General features: G+C 36.2%; 1 protein-coding gene across 1 annotated transcript in view; it reads right to left on the bottom strand.

Moving 5' to 3' along the window:
- DEUP1 (deuterosome assembly protein 1) overlaps positions 1-15,881 on the bottom strand; it is a 75,029-nt gene extending 59,148 nt beyond the window's left edge. The window contains exons 1-4 of the mRNA XM_079929460.1: positions 15,623-15,881; positions 14,131-14,226; positions 7,008-7,142; positions 1,788-1,901 (exon numbers count right to left, since the gene is read on the bottom strand). Of these exons, the coding sequence (XP_079785586.1) occupies positions 1,788-1,901; positions 7,008-7,142; positions 14,131-14,226; positions 15,623-15,760 (483 nt within the window). The 5' untranslated portion in view covers positions 15,761-15,881. The remainder of the gene's footprint in view (positions 1-1,787; positions 1,902-7,007; positions 7,143-14,130; positions 14,227-15,622) is intronic.
- Between the last annotated feature and the right edge of the window lie 4,032 nt (positions 15,882-19,913).

Genomic DNA, 19,913 nt, shown 5'->3' with positions numbered 1-19,913 from the left:
GCAGAGTAGAGTAGATGGCTTTTGCTAGGGAATTCTTATTCGGCAAAAAAGAAAATATAGAAGATATGAAAAAAAGCATGGATTCAATTACATAATAGCTGAAAATGTCTCTATGACAAAAAATAAACAAAATAAAAAAAATCTGGATTGTACAAAGAAGTTGTCAACATGTATAACAAGGGTAATTTCTGATGTACAAAAACTTCTACACATCAATAAGAAAAAGACAAACAACACAAAAGAAAAGTGGGCAAAGTTTATGCACAGGCAATTCACAGAAGAGGAAATGAAAAAGGCTGAAAAACACAAGAAGAGATGCTCAACCTTACAAGTAGTCAGAGAAACGTAAAACAAATGAAGTCAAGGTTACTATTAGTCCATCAAGTTAGTAAAAATCAAAAGACTGATAGTCCATGCTGGTGAGAGTAGGGGTAGTCTTGTTGCCTGTTCATGAATTATAAATTACTATCATTTTTAAGAAAGGAATCTGCTAATATTTATTAAAATTTTGAATGAACAAACCCTTTGGCTCAGCGATCATTTCTAGGATTTTTATTTAACAAAACGAAGTATTCGTATTTAAAGATGTACATACAAGGGTATTTGTTACACTACTGTAATAGCAGAAAACTGGAAACAACCTGAGTGTTAGTTAATAAGGAAATGATTGAAAGAATTATGGTACATCTGCGATATACTATGGTATATATGATATATATACACTATATACTTTGAAATATTTTAATTAAGTAGTGACTCAAAAGGCTCTTCATGGCTTATTAAGTAAAAAAGCAAAATTTAAAAAAGAAAAATATACAATTTCCACACAAGCATATATTTACATATTTGTACAAACAAAAGAAAATGTATGTGAAGATAAACACCTAATTGTTAACAGTGTTTATATTAAATGGATAAGAATGAAATAGAGGATGAGGCTATCAGTTTTACATCACATTATTTTGTATTGTTGAATTCAGGGAACATGTATAACATATAATTCAAGTAACTTAAAGAAAGAATGAAAAATAAGTATATATCAAACAAAAGTGTTTCTTACCAGCTTTAATAAAAATTCAAAATTCCTTAGGTAAGCCTTTAAGGCTTATTACAATCTAATATCCAACTCGCCAGCCTTCCCTCCCGCCTACTGCCCCTTCACCTCCCACATGGACTTCCAGCCAATTGGCCCACTTTCCATTCCCTGAATTTGCCTTTTGCTCTCTTGCCTCAGTGACTTTGCTCATGTTATTTCCACCACCTGGAATACATTCTCTCTTGTCTCAAAATATAGCCATTCTTCTTCTAGGCCCAGGCCTAGTCCCACCCCTGCTGGAGGATGTTTCCTGACTATGTCAGTCCAAATTTTTCTCGTACTCCTTCGACCTCCAAAAGGATTTGTATCCTTTTCATTCACTTGTCATTAATTATCTGTAAACCTGTACATGTATTATCTGTGTCTAGGCTGTAAGGTTCTAGAGTGCCAGGATCAAGCAATCTTAAGACTTTCTAAATGACTTGCTCATAGGCATGCAAAAACATGTTATTTAATGACATAATAACAATGGAGACTTTTAATAGCACCACCTTCTGAGACATACAGACTAAAGTCACCATTACAGATATTTCACGCACTTGTAACTCTACCCAGTGTTGGACCTACTCTGGTTATTTTCCCTTAGTTGGCATTTGTATCTGTAGAAGGATTACATGCTGAATGGTAAAGAGAGTAATAGTATTTAACTTCTAATTTATTCTGATTTAGAGGATAGTATTAGATAATGTACCTGAAATGGATTACACTTCTCAGATAATACTTTTTGTTGAGCATCTAAAGAAACCAGATGAGTCTGATATAGTATCTCCTGTTTGTCCCATTCTCTTGACTTTGCTCTAAATTCCTTTAAAAAGTGGAGAGAGAAATATAAATTGAAAAAATTATTCATTTTAAAGCACAATGAACAGGGCTTCTTTCATTTGTACATCTTTCTTCTGAGAAAAAAAGTAAATCCATTCTTTCCCCATTAGGAAAACAAAAAAGTATCAAATCACTCATCTTGGATTTAGTAATAGATATATCTTCTAATTTTTGCTAGGAAAGTATGGAATTGAATCCGCTACTTTATTTTTATTTTTAATTTTTATTGGAGTATAGTTCCTTTACTGCATCTTTTTAAAAATAAGGATTTTTGTTTGTTAAAAATATAAAAAAATTTTTATAACAAATACTGATAACAAATAGCGGAGTTTCAAACAATTTTTTGCATCAACCAGTTCTTCCTTTCTATTTCCTGAGCTGACACCAGAAGTTTTTTTCCCTTCTTTCATTCTTTACACTCAGTCACCAAACCTGCTCTCTTGTTTTTGAGGGGGTGGGGCTTGGACTGATTTAGTGACTTTGTCCCCTGTGGCTTTCAAAACTGTTATCCCAGGTGAAGCCAAGATTGACCTATTCTTGAGAACAGACAGAACAACCATCTCAGGCCTCCTTTAGGCAGTACCAACTGGGCTAAGCTGGGGAAGAAGTGGTAGAACTACTTGATACAGCATGCTCTCAGTTCTTCACCGTTTTGCTCAAGTAGTGTCTTCACGGAGCCTGGTTATCTGTTCACAAATTTATAAGAGGAAAGAATGTGGCTTTGGGAATCCCAGAGAAAACTTCACTGCTTCTCAATTTTGCCTAGGGCTGGCCATCATATCTCATCTTTCTGTCCAGGCTGTAAGCAACTTAAGGGTAAGGACTATGTATTTCATTACTTTTGTATTGCTCACAGTGCATGACAAAGTGCCAGGCACCACGTACAGGGATGTACAAACAAAAGCATGGTATTAATATTTCTAAAAATGTAAACATTTCTCACTAAATTTTGCAAAGAAAACAATGTGGTTGGAAACAAACTCTATAGCTACTTAGTCCATAGCGATATATTACTGAATGTAGATACATGGCATGAATGCATTGATGTTTCCAATTATCAGCTCAGTAGTATTAATTGTAGTATTAGTAGTATTAGTGTCCAGCAGGTACTGTGGAGAGAGGAGAATTTGGAAATATTTCATGATTAAAAGAAACAAATTTTTGAAAGAAAAAATCAATTTATATATAAAATAAAGTAGGGAAATGTACATGTAAATAATTGTAAATTATTAGTACAATAATAGTGCCACATAAAAGCCATGCAGATGATGCCATGATTATCTTAGCCATCCCTAATAATATGTCAATTGGAAAAGAGTTCATTTGGCTAGAGAGATTGGCGATGTTTTGAAGATGGTTGAAATGACTGGATTGGCTAGCTGGAAAATAAATATATTAATTTAGAGAATGAAAGCTACAACTTGCTTAAAATGAGAATATGGCATTTCATATTTTCTATAGAGAAATGATTTTAAAGAATATTTGGGGAAATCTTCATTTTATAAATCCAAAAGTCCCAAAATAATCAGTGAAAGAAGGCTATAAATTGGGAGGCTTTTATAGTAATTAAAGGTGACCTGAAATTGTGTGGTGGTAAGAAAGATGGAGAAATATAGATAGACCCTGTTTTAAATATATAATAATACCCTGATAAATAGACCATATTTATTAAGATAAATGGAGACAGTTCATTTAAAGTTATTGATTTTGATTCTGACATTTGACAATTTAAAATTAGGTACATGAAAACAGGGTCTTCAGAAATAGTGACAAATTTACAAAACTAGGTACACTTCAAATCAGTACAAGGTGGATTAAAAAATTGCTGTTTAATTTAGAAAGGAGTATTTGGAGTCAGAAGTCAAAATGTGGGCAAGGTTGACTTGCACAGTTCATATCTTTCAATGATATTAATACTTAACACCCAACAATCTCAATCTTGACAATAAATATTTCCCAGCATGCTTTAGGAGGAGGCAGGAACATCAGCCTCACTTCCTTACAAATTCTACAACAGGTAGAAATGAGGCCAAGAATGAGGCCAAACAAGGCTAAAAATGTGTGTCACAAACATATAGGCTGGTCCTTATAACAGTCTTGGCTTCCTCGGTCTTACAGATGTACTGATTTCAAGATCAGTAAACAGGGCTTCCCTGGTGGCGCAGTGGTTGAGAGTCCGCCTGCCGATGCAGGGGACATGGGTTCGTGCCCTGGTCCAGGAAGATCCCACATGCTGCGGAGCGGCTGGGCCCGTGAGCCATGGCTGCTAGCCTGCGCGTCCGGAGCCTGTGCTCCGCAACGGGAGAGGCCACAACAGTGAGAGGCCCACATAACGCAAAAAAAAAAAAAAAAAGAAAACAAATCAAGATCAGCAAACAAGTAAGCACAATATCTCCAGCAGTCATGGGGCCGTGCAAAGACAGAGAAAAGCTTTATGAGGATTTTGTAGAGACTGGAGGTGTCGGCCCAGGCTCCAGCTCCAGAGGCTCTGTACACTTGCTTAAACCTCTAGAGTACGTTTTCCATAGCTAGAAACCTTTTCTGGGTCTTTAAGTTTGAGAGTGGATCAGAGGCATTAAAATCAAAGTTTCTAGCAGAAGCTATATTATTATATATAGTTTTTAATCCCTCTACGAAATCTTCAGAGGTAGAATGACCATTTCTTTAGTGATTACTGTATGTCAGGGACTCTACAAACCTCCACTTGCAAGATAGTTTTAACTTTTTAGTATGAAAATGTCCATACTTACATAAAAGTAGAGAGTAAAACAAATTCCCATATACCCTTCACCCAGCTTAACTACTGTCAACTCAGTCCATCTATATTTCATCTATCGCTCCACCCATTCTTGTTGGAGTATTTTAAGGCAACTTCCAGACTTCATGTATTTTTTTTTTTTTTTTGCGGTACGCGGGCCTCTCACTGTCGTTGCGGAGCACAGGCTCAGCGGCCACGGCCCACGGGCCCACGGGCCCACAGGCCCAGCCGCTCCGCGGCATGTGGGATCTTGCCAGACCGGGGCACGAACCCGTGTCCCCTGCATCGGCAGGCGGACTCTCAACCACTGCGCCACCAGGGAAGCCCCGACTTCATGTATTTTTACCCCCAAATGCTTGAGTGTGCATCTAAACACACATACACACACATATATTTTTTTCTTCCATAACCACAATGTCACTTATATTTTTAGCCCCCATTTATTGGTGAAAACTGTAATCTCTGTGAAGTTAACAGCTTGTCTAAAGGTCACAGGGCAAATAAATGAGTCAGTCAGGTCCTATTTTAAGTTGTAAACTGTCAGGTTCTTCCACTATAGCAAGCTGCTTCCCATTGCTCGATCGCTGTACCAGTGTATAAATATTTGTCCCCAAGGAGAAACATGCTTAGATGTAAACTAAAACTGGAATAGCCCATCTCCTACACATTAAGTTTTCAGATGCTTCTAAGCAAAAACAGGTACATGAAGCATTTCTGTAATAAAGTAGATTAAACTGTATCTACATAGTGTGCTTAAAAATGTTTGTATAAGTACAAACATATCAAGTCATACTTTGCTACTAATTTCCACTATAATTTCATGAGATACATTTTATATAAATATTTAGCTCCCTAAATGTAAAATGTACACACACAAAGTACTTAATTTAAGGCTTCTTCTTTGTCCAAACAATTTATATGAATGTAATTCTCCCACTAATCCCCATGAGAAGTCAATCAAATGGAACATCAGTGACTTAACTGCATTTTCAGTGAAAGCTCGTGTATATTATGTCGCAATCTTTGGGCATCTTCTGTGAGACCAGAATATTTCAGAAGCCAGTCGAGTTACACCATTGCAAGAGCCAGGGAGTTATACACAGTGCATTTTCCTAGAGGGTCAACCTTACTCAGTGGTAGTAATTTTGTATTTAAAAGAAGGTACATTTATTATTCAGTACAATATAAAATTTGCAGGAATTTAAAAACTAAAACCAAAGACTTCCAACAAAGTTCTTGCAATAGGCTGGTTTTAGGACTGTGATTCCAGATTTTTTTTTTTTCCTGCTCTTAAAAATATTTTGGAGGAAAAGTTTGAGAAGGACTCAAGAAGAGTCATGATAAAGATGAAGAAGTATGAAACAGAGCAAGGACAATTAGATAGGAGAAAGACAGAGATAAGAGGCATTAGACAAAGGAAAGGGGCAAATCTGGGCTGGAATATGAGAGTAAGAGAAAGGAACAGATCAAAGATTCCTAAGAGGTTTCTACCTGGGTGATTGGGAAGTACAGAACCATTACCTATTAACAAAGTAGAAGAAACTGAAATCATTGGCTGACGGTGGGAGAAGCTGGGGTTTAGGGCTTGAGAACAGTGAAAAAAAAAATGACTGGGATAACATGATAGGGGTCAACTTGAGGTCAATTAAAAAACAATGATTGAGCAGCACTGGGAATTTAGCTAAGGTTAGAGAACAGGGATTCATACTAGAATCTATTTGCTGTTATGTGACCAGTAGCAGGAATGCTCAAGGGCACAGGGAAGAAAAAGAGCTGGTTTATTTTTTCCAAGGTTGGAAAGTTAAGGGCATTAAAATAAGTGTATCTATGCCATGGTAAACCTTTATAGGGACTGAGATTTTAGAAGTTCCGGGTAACATGGGGTAGCTATATTGGAGTGGCACTACCTCTTCAAAGAAAAGATCCTGAAACTACAAGCTCTGTTCTGAAAACTGCTATGAGGCTTCTTTGGGATTTAAGTACCTAATAGTTAAACAGCCATTAAAAGATTTACTAGACACTCGCTTTAAGTGACCCCAGGGATGTCCTTCAATTTCACTCAACATCTGCAGTTCCTTTGAACTTTTTTTTTTGCTCTCCAAAAATGCTGATACACATAGAAGATGTATAAATCGAAGTGATGTTTTAATTCACTAAGTGCCTGAAGGGAAGGTGCACTAAGAAAATATATTCAATGAGAAGTTGATTTCTAATGGAGTTTGTTACCACAGCGGTACATGTCATTGTGTACACTAGAGACAAATAGCCGTCAACAGCAACAACAAAAACCAATCTCAATACACAGGGAGAAACTAAGAAAATATAGCTCACCTCTAATTTCTGGTTCAAATTGCTCAGTTCAAAGGGTATTTCTTCTTTGACGTGTGGTACTTCTTTTTGTCGAAAATTATTTTGTTTCATCTGGTGTAATCTCAGTTTTTCAAAGCTATTAGTTAGTTTGGAGAACTGTAAATAATACAGAATGATAACATTTTACTATTGGTTATTTCTAACTCGATTTCACGATAGTTCTTTTCTTGTGTACCGCTTTCAAAATTTAAGTCACGATTAGGAAATGCAGTAAAGCTTAAATGTTCCAATTAGTGAAGATAGAACTAGTTATTAAAACTAAATTATTGAAGCTGAACACAATTCAGCTTTCATGTAAATTTGGAACTTCATTAACTGCACAGTTAAACAGCGATTCACTTGATAAAATGTTTTGTTCAGTTTTGTCTTAACCATATGTAGCAAGGCTCAAAATTTAAAACAACCAAGTTTTTTTCTTATTTTTATTTAGTGACATCTTGTGTTGACGATTTTAATTTCAGTAACTCAATCTATAAAATAACCAACTTATACTCCATTTAAGAAAACTGAGGACTTAATTTAAAAGATACAAACAACATACACTTATTCATGTTGATATAAGTTTAAGTAAAGTTAAATATCAAGCTTGATATGATCTTTTTCTTACCAGTAATTCTTGTTATAACTTAGACTCTGTATTATTTTTTTTCTTGCTTCTACCTTCAAGTAATTGATTATAAGTGTCATGGTCTATCAACATCTGTTGATAGGAAATTTCTAAATAACAAGTTTTTTTGTTTTTATTTTTTATCTTGAAATAAGTATAGACTCAGAGGAAGTTGCAAAGATATTACAGAGAGGTTCTGGGTCCTCTTCATCCAGTTTCCCCAAATATTTACACCTTATTGAACTATATAGTACAGTATCAAACCCAGGAAATTGATGTCAGTACAATATGTGCATGAGTGTATCAATAGTTCATTCCTTTTTATTGCTCAGTATTATTCCATGGTATGGATGTAACCACAGTTTGTTTGACCATTCACGTATTGAGACGTTTTTGGTTGCTCCCAGTTTTTGACTATTATAAGTAAAGCTGTGAACAATTGTGTCTACTTTATCTGACAGTAATGTAGTCATTGCTGCTTCCTTTTTCCTTCTCACATTGTTTTTAAAATTGGTATATAATTCACCTACTATAAAATTCACCCTTTAGAGTATATACTTCATTGGTTTCTAGTATATTCATAGTTGTATAACTATCACACTATCTAATTTCAGAATATTTTCATCACCTCCGTTAGAAACCCTGTATCTATTAACAGGGACTACACATTTCCTCCTTCCCCAAGGCCTGGCAACAACTAATCTACTTTCTGTTTCTATAGATTTGCCTATTCTGATCATTTCATATTAATGGAGTCATACAACATGTAGTCTTTTGTGTCTGGTTTCTTTCACTTAGCATAATGTTTTCAAGGTTCATCCATGTTGTAGCATGTATCAATATTTCATTCCTTTTAATGGCTGAATAATATTTCATTGCATGGATATACCACATTTTGTTTATCCATTCATCAATTGATGGACACTTGGATTATTTCCACTTTTTGGATATTATGGAAAAATGCTACTATGAACATCTGTGTACAAGTTTTTGTGTGGATATATGTTTTAATTTCTCTTGGGTATATACCTAGGAGTAGAATAGCTGGGTCACATGGAAACTCTAAATTTAACTTTTTAAGGAACTGCCAAACAGTTTTCCAAAGTGGCTGCACCATTTTTCATTTCCAGTGGTAATGTATAGGGTTCCAATTTCTCCATATCCTCACCAACATTTGCTGTTATCTATCATTTGGTTATAGCTATTAGCAGGTGTGAAGGGGTATCTCATTATGGTTTTGATTTGCATTTCCCTAATGACTAATGATGTTCAGCACTTTTTCATGTGCTTATTGGTCATTTATATATCTCCTTTGGAGAAATGCCTATTTATACCTATGCCCATTTTAAAATTTGGTCTTCTTTTTACTGTTGACTAGTAAGAGTTTTTTTTTTTAAATTATGGACACTAGTCCCTTATCAAATATATGATTTGCAAATGTTTTCTCCCATTTTGTCAGTTGTCTTTTCACTTTCTTTTGGTGTGCTCTGAAGCACAAAGGTTTTTAAAATTTTCATGAAATCAAGTTTACCTAATTTTTCTTGTGCTTTTGGTGCCAAATCTAAGAAACTATTGCCTAATCCAAAATCATGAGGATTTACTCCGATGTTTTCTTCTAAGAGTTTTACAGATTTAGTTTTTATATTTAGGTCTTTGATCCATTTTGAGTTAATTTTTGTCTATGGTAAGGGTTGAACTTAATTCTTTTTCATGTGGATATCCAGTTGTCCTGTCACTGTTGAAAAGACTATTTTTTCTCCATTGAATTACTTTGGCACCACTTCTGCTTTCTTTTGATTAATATTTGTAGGGTATATATTTTTCTATCTTTTTTTGTTTTTTCTATTTTTTACTTTCAATTTACATATGTAGTTATATTTGAAGTGAGTTTCTGGAACACAGCATATAGTTTGGTCATTTTTAAAATTTACTCTGTAAATCTATCTTTTAACACATGTATTTAGACCATTTTCATTTAATGTAATTATTAGTATGTTAGGGTTTAAGCCTGACATTTTTTTTGTTTTCTGTTTGTTATCCAGGTTTTGTTTTCTCTGTTTTAGCTTTCCTGACTTCCTCTGGGTTCTTTGAACATTTTTTAGAATTCCATTTTGATTTATCTATAGTATTTTTGAATGTATTTCTTTGTATAGCATTTTTAGTTATTGCTCTAGGTGTAATATTATAGATACATAGCTTATTACAATCTACTGGTGTCAACATTTTACCAATTCAAGTGAAGTGCAGCATCTTAGTTCTCTTTATGTCCCTTTGCCATGACCCATTTCTAACATTATTGTCTTTAAGAAATTTCTCAATATACATTAAGAATCACTTTAGACACTGTTATAATTTTTGCTTCAGCTGTCAAACAATTTATCAATAGAAAACTCAAGAGAAGTAAAGTCTATTGCATTTACCCATGTTTTCACTTTTTCCATTTTTTTTCTTCCTTCCTGATGTCTCAAAAGTCTTTATCATTTCCTTTCTACCAAGAGAACTTCCTTTGGCTATCCTTTTAGAGCAGATCTATTACTGACAAAATCTCTTAGTTTTCCTTCATTTGAGAATTTCTCAATTTCCTCTTGATTCTTAAGGATATTTTCTCTGAACATGGAATTCTGGGTTGACACTTTTTCTCTTTCAGCAGTTGAAAAACATTCCACTTCCTTCTGGCCTCCGTGGTCTCTGATAAGAAATCCATTATCTGAATTGGCTTTTCTATATAGGCAAAGTGTTATTTCTCTCTTCCTGTTTCCAAGACTTTGTCTTAGTTTTCAGAACTTTGACCATGATGTGTCTTGGTGTAGATTTGTTTGGATTTATCATATTTGAGTGTCACACAGCCTCTTGAATCTGTAGATTTACATCTTTTGCCAGGTTTTGAAACTTTTCAGTCATTACTTCTTTGAATACTTTTTCAGTCCTACCCTTTTTTCTCCTCTTTTCTGGGACTCTGATGATACAATTTTGCAACCTTTTGTAATAATACTACAGGTCCTTGAGGTTCATTTTCTTTTAGTCTGTTTTCTCTCTGTTATTCAGATTGGGTAATTTCTATTTTGCTATGTTCAAGTTCACTGATTATGTCCTCTGTCCTCTCCATTCTGCTTTTGAGCCTATCCATTGAATTTTTTTAGTTTGGTTATTGTATTTTTCAGTTATAAAATTTCTAACTGCTTGCTCTTTAGTTTTATTTCTTTGCTAAAATGTTCTAATTTAATTTGTTTCAGGGATGTTTGTAATTGCTCACTGAAGCATTTTTATAATAGCTGCTTTAAACTCCTTGTCAGATAATTCTAACACCTATATCAACTCAGTGTTGGTGTCTCTTGATTGCCTATTCTCATTCAAGTTGATATCTTCCTTGTCTTCGGTGTGATGAGCGATTTTTTAACTGAGGCCATTTTTGGGTATTGTGTTACATGACTCTAGATTTTATTTAAATATTGTGTTTTAGCAGTCCTTTTCTGACAACATCCCAGTAGGGAAAAATAGAATGCTGCCTCGTTGCTGTCAGCTGGCAGGGGAAGTTCAGGTCTTAACTTGGCCTCAGCTGGTAACTGGGAGGAGGTATTCCTCATTACTGCTGAGTGGGAGTGAGAGTTCAGCCTCCCCACATTTTTCACTGACAACACTTTGATTGGAGGGGCATAGGTGCCTTGTTACTGCTTCTCACACGGCCTTCAATGATGCTGTAGTGAGGGGCGTAGCCCTGTTACTATGGAGAGGTGGTGAATGTCCTGACTCCTCATTAGGCTTCCTTGGATACCATTCCAGAGAAGAGGAGGAGGGCTGCCTCATCACCACCAGATGGCCAGAGAAGTCCAGGCTCTCCACATGGTCTCCACTGACACCATGGGCTGGGGAGGGCCTTGTTGACACCCCGTGGCGATGAAACTCCTGGATTTCCACTCAGTCTTCTCTGACTCCATCCAGGTTGGGGCCTGAGCTACCTCATTATAGATAGTAAGGGTGGAACCGAGGCTGTCCACTCAGTCTCTGCTGGTGAAGTGGGTTTGCAGCCATAGTCTTATTCTGTGGCCTTTGGCTAGTGTCAAGCAGTTATTATCTAAAAGTGTTTAATCTTGGTAGGTTGTCTGTTCTTCTGGTTTTTCAGTTGTAGGCAGCAGGCTTTCCTTGGGGCTCTTTTTGTTTGATTGTGCCCACTGGAGTGTCTGGGTTGCTGGCTTCTCTGTTATCCAGTCTGGGATATAAGAGGTAAAAAGAAATTCCAGGAACTCACCACCATGTTGTTCCTTGGGTCTCAAGGTCCTAGTTGGTCTGTCTTTCCTCTCCACTTCTCAGAGTCTTCTTATTGTTTTATAAATAATGCCCAGGATTTCTAGTTCCATTTAGCAGGAAGAATAGGGGAAAGTACATTGACTCCATCTTTCCAGAAGTAGAAATCTCAAATATATATATATAATTATAGTTTTATAATGGTTAGAAGGAAAAGAAAACATCCCATTTTATAAAAGGAAGCAATTTCTACAAGGAAGTTTTGACAGAGTTGAGTTTTTTAAGGCAGAGTGTGGTAAAATGTACCCTTAAGAAATTTTAGGAAAATAAGGTTGTAAAGAAATGAGGAATTTCAAAGAAAGAAGCAGTAGAGTGAGCCAGCAGCAACAAAAGCATGTTTGCCACAAGATATCATTTTCTGGTTAGAAAAATGACATATTACTAGTTATTATGCAAACCAAGTCAAATACATAGTACTTTTCTTTTTCTCTCTGTTTTTTTCCCTCTTTTCCTCTTCCTTCTCTTCTGCCTTCCCCCCCTAACTCTCTCCTTTCCTTTCTTTTAACCAGAGAAGAAAAGAGAGGCAGAAAACTGCAGCGGAAGCATATGGCTGTTCTCTCAACAACAATGTAGTGTTTCCAAAGTGTATTCTATGAAATACCTGTTTATGGTGTTTACATTGTAGCTGTGCAATGGTGTTAGTTGGTTTTAGTTTAAAAAACAAAAGGGTTCCATGGTCAAATATGTTTGAAAAATGATGGATTAAAAAGGCTAAATGGATGTTTTTAAAGCAAGACTTCTCACAGCCTGTAATACGCTACTATGCACTGTGAATGTCCAGGAGAAGAGGAAGAGTAAATAGCATTTCCTAAGCTCTCAGTGTTAGTACACAGAACAAATTTTTGTGAAAATTGCCGTAAAGACATTTGTTGGCTAGCTGGCAGCTGAGTAATAAAATAGAGCTGCAAAGCATCAAATGGCAAGGATTCATATATTAAATGACTGCTCAGTGCCTGTAAACAAGCCCAAAACTTTTTAACAACAGACATGAAAAAAAAATCCAGAAATTAAAGATCTGGTAAGCTACGGCTGAACTCGTTAAATATAATTTAGAGATGGTACTTAACTTGTATCTAGATTTCTGTATTTTTTCAAACTTATTCCAGGTTGTGATCTCTTTGTTTATACTGAAAAATTATAGTGATTCAATATTTATGTTGCTATGTTAGAGCTTCATCTTTATAGAAAAAGTAAGGTTGATTGACTTAAGTGTTAAATGCTTAGAGTCTTAACTAGGAAAACCCATATAAAGTTTTGTAATTCAAGCTACCATCTAGCAGCAGCTATTTAAATTGCAGGCAAAATATCTAGGTAGACTTAAGAGCTAGTCTTGTAAGATCATACCCATTAAGTGGAATCAAATGCTTCATATTCCTATTGTAATGGCTGATCACCTCCCTAAAAAGGTACATAAGGAGGAACTTTAACTTCTTTGGGCTCTTTTAACTATATTATCATCTGTGAAATCTCTGCACTCCAGAGAAAGCTGGTTGTAAAGTAAAATTCATAATCAAACCATATTTCCCATTGATTAATTTACTAAGTGAAGCAAGGATACAGTACCTATGAGACCTGAGATGCTCAGATGCTTATTGCCCTATGTGTCACCTGTGGGAAGAAAGAGAAGACTTTTTGCTTCCTAGCACAGTGGGGAGTATAATATAGGGATAAATCAGAAAGAAATCAGTATCTCTCATCATATATGCAGAAGCCCTCTCATTTATGAAACAGCCCTACCAGTAATATAGCAATAAAGACCAGTTTTGTTCTTTCAAATATCTATTTCATAATAGCAAACCTCCATATTTTAAATTGCCATAGAAGAAAGGACACCCCTATTAGGAAGTAGTGACTACAAAAGATAATACTTTGTTGTTGTTGTTCACAAAGCTAATTATCATGATATAATTAACCTACTAATCACTTGATAAATAGAAAGCCATCAGTCTAGCACTGTGCTAAGAGTTAAAGGGATACAGAGCTGACAATCTAATAAAAGAGACAAAATCAATACACATAAACAATGAAAGACAGGGCCAAACATATAACCTGTAGTTGAAATACTAGAACTTTTGCTTGTACTAAAAATAATTCATTTTAACAAAATTAACACAATTTTATAGGTCAAAACATATACCAAAACATATAATATTAAATTGGAATAAGTTTCCTTACTTGAGCTTTTAGGGTTTGTAGTTGTCCTTCGTAATTCTGAGTCATTGCTAAGTTACATTTTTCCAAACTGTCCAACTTCTGTCTAAGTAACCCCACCTGAATTAAGAATAAAATTTAATTTTTCTAAATTTTGCCTGACAAAATCAGAAAATGTACAAAAGAGGAGTACAGTTCAAATAAAACTGCTGTACCAAGAATAAATATTTGTACTGTGGTTCTTAGAATAGTTATTAATAATTAAATTCACAGAAACCAAATGTAGCTAGCACTATTCCACTGGGAACACATTAAGACAGTATGGTATGGATGTTTGACAAAAGATCCTTCTCGCTGGCACATTCTAAAGCAAGATTTAAAATTTACTTCGCATTATCTTTTTGGGAGGCTTATGTCATCGTTCCTGGGGCAGAACCCCTGCAGACACACTTCAGCCTTTATTTTAGGTGCTACTACCTTCAATGGGAGCTCTGTTTTAGTGGTGTTGTGGAATAATTGTTACATTTTTATAAGGACTAACAAATTAAAAAGAAAAAGAAAAGTGTCTAAGAGGAGTTCTTAGGGATTTGGCTTACAGAATTTGTCTGCTTAAAAAGTAGGCGAGGCCCCTGCTCGCACATCTGTATTGTGACAGGTACAAAAATGAGAAAATAGTCCCTTCCATATGTCAGGTCTTATGACCTGCCTCTATTGATAACTAACTAGGCCAAACATTAACTTAGTTAACCATGACAAAAAACTAAGTTCCATTGAGAGGCCATTAGAGGTAGAAAAACGGCCACTGAACAAGTTGACTTGATGTTTTAGTTATTAGCATGTGATCAGTAAACATGTTTCTTATGCCTCACCCCAAAGAAAAATTCACAGACATGAAAGTCCACATCAGGTGAAGCGTATGCCTTTCCTGAACTCCTCTGCAGGCCCGAGAGCACTCAGACCACCTTCTACCATCACCAGCTTGGCCACAAGCACCTTCACCGGGGCCCAGGGCATTCCTCCCAAGTGGGCGCCCAGGTACACACACACTCCCTTCACCAAACTGTTTTCTCTCTTGTTCTGCAATCAAGGCTTTACCTTTTACTTCTTTTAGGAAAGATTTTTCTAGCAGATGAGAAAAGGCAAATGCTCCTGAACTCTGCCTCATCCAAAGGTACAGCTTTGTTGACTACTTTGTTTCTACAGCAGCAAAGGCACGGACATCTTTGCTTGCAAACAGCATTTATTTCACATACATATTGAATGTTTGTTCACTTTCCTAGATGACATTGACTAGACTCTATTTCTGTCTGCATTGGCAAATTACTACCAGTTTAAGCTCTGTTTGCCGCTTATTTGATAGAATACATTTAGCACACTGTGACAGAATTTCAAGCTATAAATACTATTGCTGATGCCTGATAAAAAGTATGTGTAATGAAAAATATATTTGGACAGGACAAATACTATTTATAACAGTCTGAGGAATTAACAATTTATTAACACATCTCTGCAGTACCTCTTGACCTTTCTGTTCTAAACAAGTTTGTGCACTTGCCAACTCTTGATCCCGAAGATCTAATCGTGTCTCCAGAGCCCGCATCTTCCTTTCCCAATCCAGTTTTTTGTTGTTTACCATGATGTCAATCTGTTCCATTAATTCCTGAAGCTCAGCCTCACAAGGAGAAACTCTGGCAATTGTAGAAAAGTAAAATACATTTAAAAAGAGTGAAATGTGAGAACAAGAAAAATTACGGTCTTGCTTTGAATAGCTTGATCATTATTTCCTCAAATTGTTCAATTATTTAAATAGGAAGAATTCCGAAAACCAGAGGTTAACGTTTTAAATTAAAACTAAAAGCTAATTTCAGAGCTAACAGTGTACATACTTTTCAAAGGCATTTTAAAAAGTACAGTTGCTGCCATAATATAATGCAATATATTGATAAAGTCACTGCCTGCATTTCTCTTATGTACTGGTGGTAATGCATGGATCTCCCTGACCCAAAAGTTTTGACTTAGACAAGGGAGTCCTAAAATGAAAAAATATTGTGTGGAGTACATCAGAAATAAGGTCACAATAAAGAAAGTTAGTTTAAAAATAATTAATTAATTAATTAATTAATTTTAGAGTGGGCTAATTCGAAGGAAAATTCTAATTATGAAAAATGATTCCATGCTCTTACATGTAAATATACATATACCTATGTGCTTATCATAAGTTGAGGAGGTTTGACGGCAGGTCAGTTGGGGCTTCAATTGTGCTTGCCAGGGAGAGAGGAACAAGCCCAGGCTAGGTAGGACCAGATTCAAATGTACTATCTGGGCTACACTGCTGCTCCTTCGGGAGAGAAACTTGGTGTGATCTGGCTGGTGGTATCTCTTTGGAAGGAATCTAAGTGGGCAGGTGTGGGCAGAGTAATGTAAGATTTTAGACAATGGGGATACTATTAGTCAGAAAAGTGGTAATATTTTGAGTCTAGGAAGGTCTACTGTGTTTGAAACAAGACGCTTGATGATAACTAGAATTATAGAGACCGAGAGTTGGAGAGATTGCTAAGTGCTCCCAGGGCAGGGTTCTCCTTTATAGAAGCTGAAGCATTCCGCAAGGACCTGGTATAAATCCAGTCATTCAGTCTGGATAAGCAGGTAGATGTTGAGGCCTCAGACTTCAGCTTAAAAAACATACAAATGTCCAGATGAGAAAAGCAAGTTACTTCAGTATCCATTCAATGGTGCTGATAGGGCTTCCAATATATTTGCGTAGCTGGGAGGAAGGCAGGAGAGGCAGGTGTAAAAGACATCATTTCCTCCATTTAGTTTCACCAAATCAGAATTTTAGGGCTAATTAAGGATCATTTAGCATTTTTAAAAAACTGAAGCCCAGCGACATCAAGGTCACACATTAATTAATGGAAGAGCCAGAACTAGATCTTAGATGGCTGCTTCCCATCTTAATTAAGCTCCTTCCTGTATACCACACAGCAAAAGACATGGTGTTTTGCATAAGAACTTGCTTGAAAAATGTAGTACAAATTAGCTCTGTTGCAATAGGTTTAGAAATAGGTATTTGAACTCAAAGAACTCAGAATTTCCAGAATCCCTTTCTCAAGTACCCAGAATCATCCTGAACAAGAGATGTCCCTTTGATTGGCTTATTCAACAGCAGATTCACCAGTTTTGACACCACAGAGGTTTTAAGTACAAAACGCCATTCTTAAGTCTTCTAACATTCCTGGGCTAAGGCCCAAAGGCTCTCAATTTTTATTTAAAACCTAAAACAAGTCTGAGGAAAGGAAATACTAGTTCGTCTATAAAAAACTTGATTGGATTTTGGTTGGAGTTCTGATGTGGGGGAAAAAAAACAGAACGAAAAGAATGGTTTTCACACCATTTTTATTTCATAACAACATGTATCACTCTTTACTGTAAATACATTTTGTCTATTTTTTTCTGCTGGTGTAAGCTCTGAAAGAAAAAGGACTACATCAGTCTTGTTCATCACCATCTCCCCAAGGCTTAGCACAGTGCTCCAGCACATAGCAGATGCTCAATAAATCTCTGAAGAGTCAACAAACGAGTTTTTTCCATTACTATCTCCTTGGCATATAGGAATGTACCATACTAATAGAATTAAAATATAGGCCTAAAGTAGAGTGTGGCATAATATGAGCTACTCAATTGGTATTGTTAAATAAGTGAACAAAGTGTTTATTTCCTGGTTATGACTATGATATGCAAAAGTCAGAATATTAGACTTCAAGGTAGAAGGGCTTTTACAAGTCATCTAGTCCAACTACCCATTCAGTGTTTGCATACCTTCCACAAATGTTTCTGGAGAGAATCATCTATCATACCCCACTGATCAGATTCAGCAAATGTAGGACAGAGCCCAGATTCTGCATTAGTAACAAAGGTATCAAGTACATGCCACTTGGTGCATGCCAAAGTTTGTGATCTGTTTTGTAATGTCACTGCCAAGAGGTCACCCAGCCTAGGTCTGAACTTTTCCTTTAGCAGGTAACCACTGTCTGAGATTGCATCTAGACAAAGTGGGTTTTTAAAAGTTCTTTCTTATACTGAAGAACTTTTTCATCCACTGGTCCTAATTTGATCCATTGTAACCATTGAGAACAAATGCCTTTTCAACACTGTAGACTATAAAATACTTGAATACAGTTATCAATATGCTGAATACAGTTATCAGTGTACCTCCAGATTCTCCCTGAGTCTTTTCAATGTTCAATATTTGAGACTGAACATACTAACAGACAATGCCAGAATATACGGTAATGGATTCTGACCCAAAACCTTTGCAGCAACAGTCCTAGAATGGTCAAGACTTGGTCAATGACTGACAGCTTCCCCAATTTTGCCTCCACTTCCAACTCAGGACCAACCAGAGAAAGGCAAATATGTTCCCCAAACCAATCACATAGGAGGCCCTGCTTCTAACGATCCTGCCTCTAGCTTCCCCATGTCGACAGCCTAGGGCTGAGGCATACCTGAAGCCTTCTGGTTTTTCACTGTTAAGCCTTCCCACTCTCCTGCCTGTCTTTGAGTCTGCCAAATGCAAGTGATAGCTGACTCCCTTTTTATAGAAATCTTTGAATAAATAGCCTTCATTTGTTCTTATTGGGTGGTCTTTGTTTATTTTCACAAGTTATCTTTATTTCCTTCAATTGCTTGTAGAGATTTTTTTTTTTCTCTACCATTCACTACCTAGTATACTGTCTAGGAAATACTACATGCTTAATATACAGTTGTTGAACTGTGTATTAGTTGAAGAAATGAATGACTATTTTAAGATTTTCAGAACCTTCATAATCCTGGTGGCTCTCCTCTGAACAAGTTCCTTCCTGTTTGTCGATTTCCTCCTTGAAATGTATTGTTCAGAACTTTAACATGGTACCCAAGGTATGGTCTAATTAGCTCAGAGAGGGACTCTCACATCCTTTGTTTTAGGTGATACATACTTTCATTCAAGCAGATGAAGATCACCTTAGCTTTGAATTTGGGAGGGGGAAGGGTAAAGCAGTGATATCATATGACTTTTAAGGCGAGTTTTTTCTTGCTAAACATGCTTTTTCCTTTTCATGAATGCTATGAGTAGAGCCACCTACTCACTATCTTGTGATTGTTTCATTTTGGGGGATGCTCCAAGGGCAGGGATTTATATTTATTTTCATTACATTTCAGTGTTACAGTTTCAGCCTCGATGTAGGTTGTCATCACTGATTCTTTAAGGAAGCAAACATTCACAGGTGACTTCTCCCCACTGTGAGAGGAACTAGGAAGATAGAGACACAAGACCAACTGCCTGTGTATAGGAAGACTTGCAAGGCAGGCAGGTACAGTAACAGATTGATGAATACATACAGTTCTTTTGGGAACAGAAAGGAGGGGCCCGAATACCCCTTGGGTATTGGACAGCGTGGACTATCACAGAAGCCTTCCTGAAAAGAGGTAACACCTGAGCATATATTTTGTGATCCTGGTACTGTCAGAGAATATATTCACTATACCTCCCAATTTTGTGTCAGCAGCAGATTTTATAAGCATTACTTGTTTTACATATACAGTTTTTTTTCATACAAGTGATTGTTAAATGTCATAAAGGACAGGAGACAGGACAGAGCCCTCTGGCCTTCCATTATCAAGCCCTTCAGGGTCACAGTGATCTGTTGATTATTTCTTTTATTATAATCAGATGTTAATCCACTTAATTAACCTTACTTTTTTTCCCCACAAAATATGTGGTGAAAAGCCCTATAAAATATGCCAAAGCCCAAGTACATCTCTGTCTATAT

Source organism: Stenella coeruleoalba, assembly GCF_951394435.1.
Source record: "Stenella coeruleoalba genome assembly, chromosome: 8".
NCBI lineage: Eukaryota > Metazoa > Chordata > Mammalia > Artiodactyla > Delphinidae > Stenella > Stenella coeruleoalba.
The sequence above is the reverse complement of the archived record's forward strand: the minus strand, read 5'-3'. Positions and strand labels throughout refer to the sequence as shown.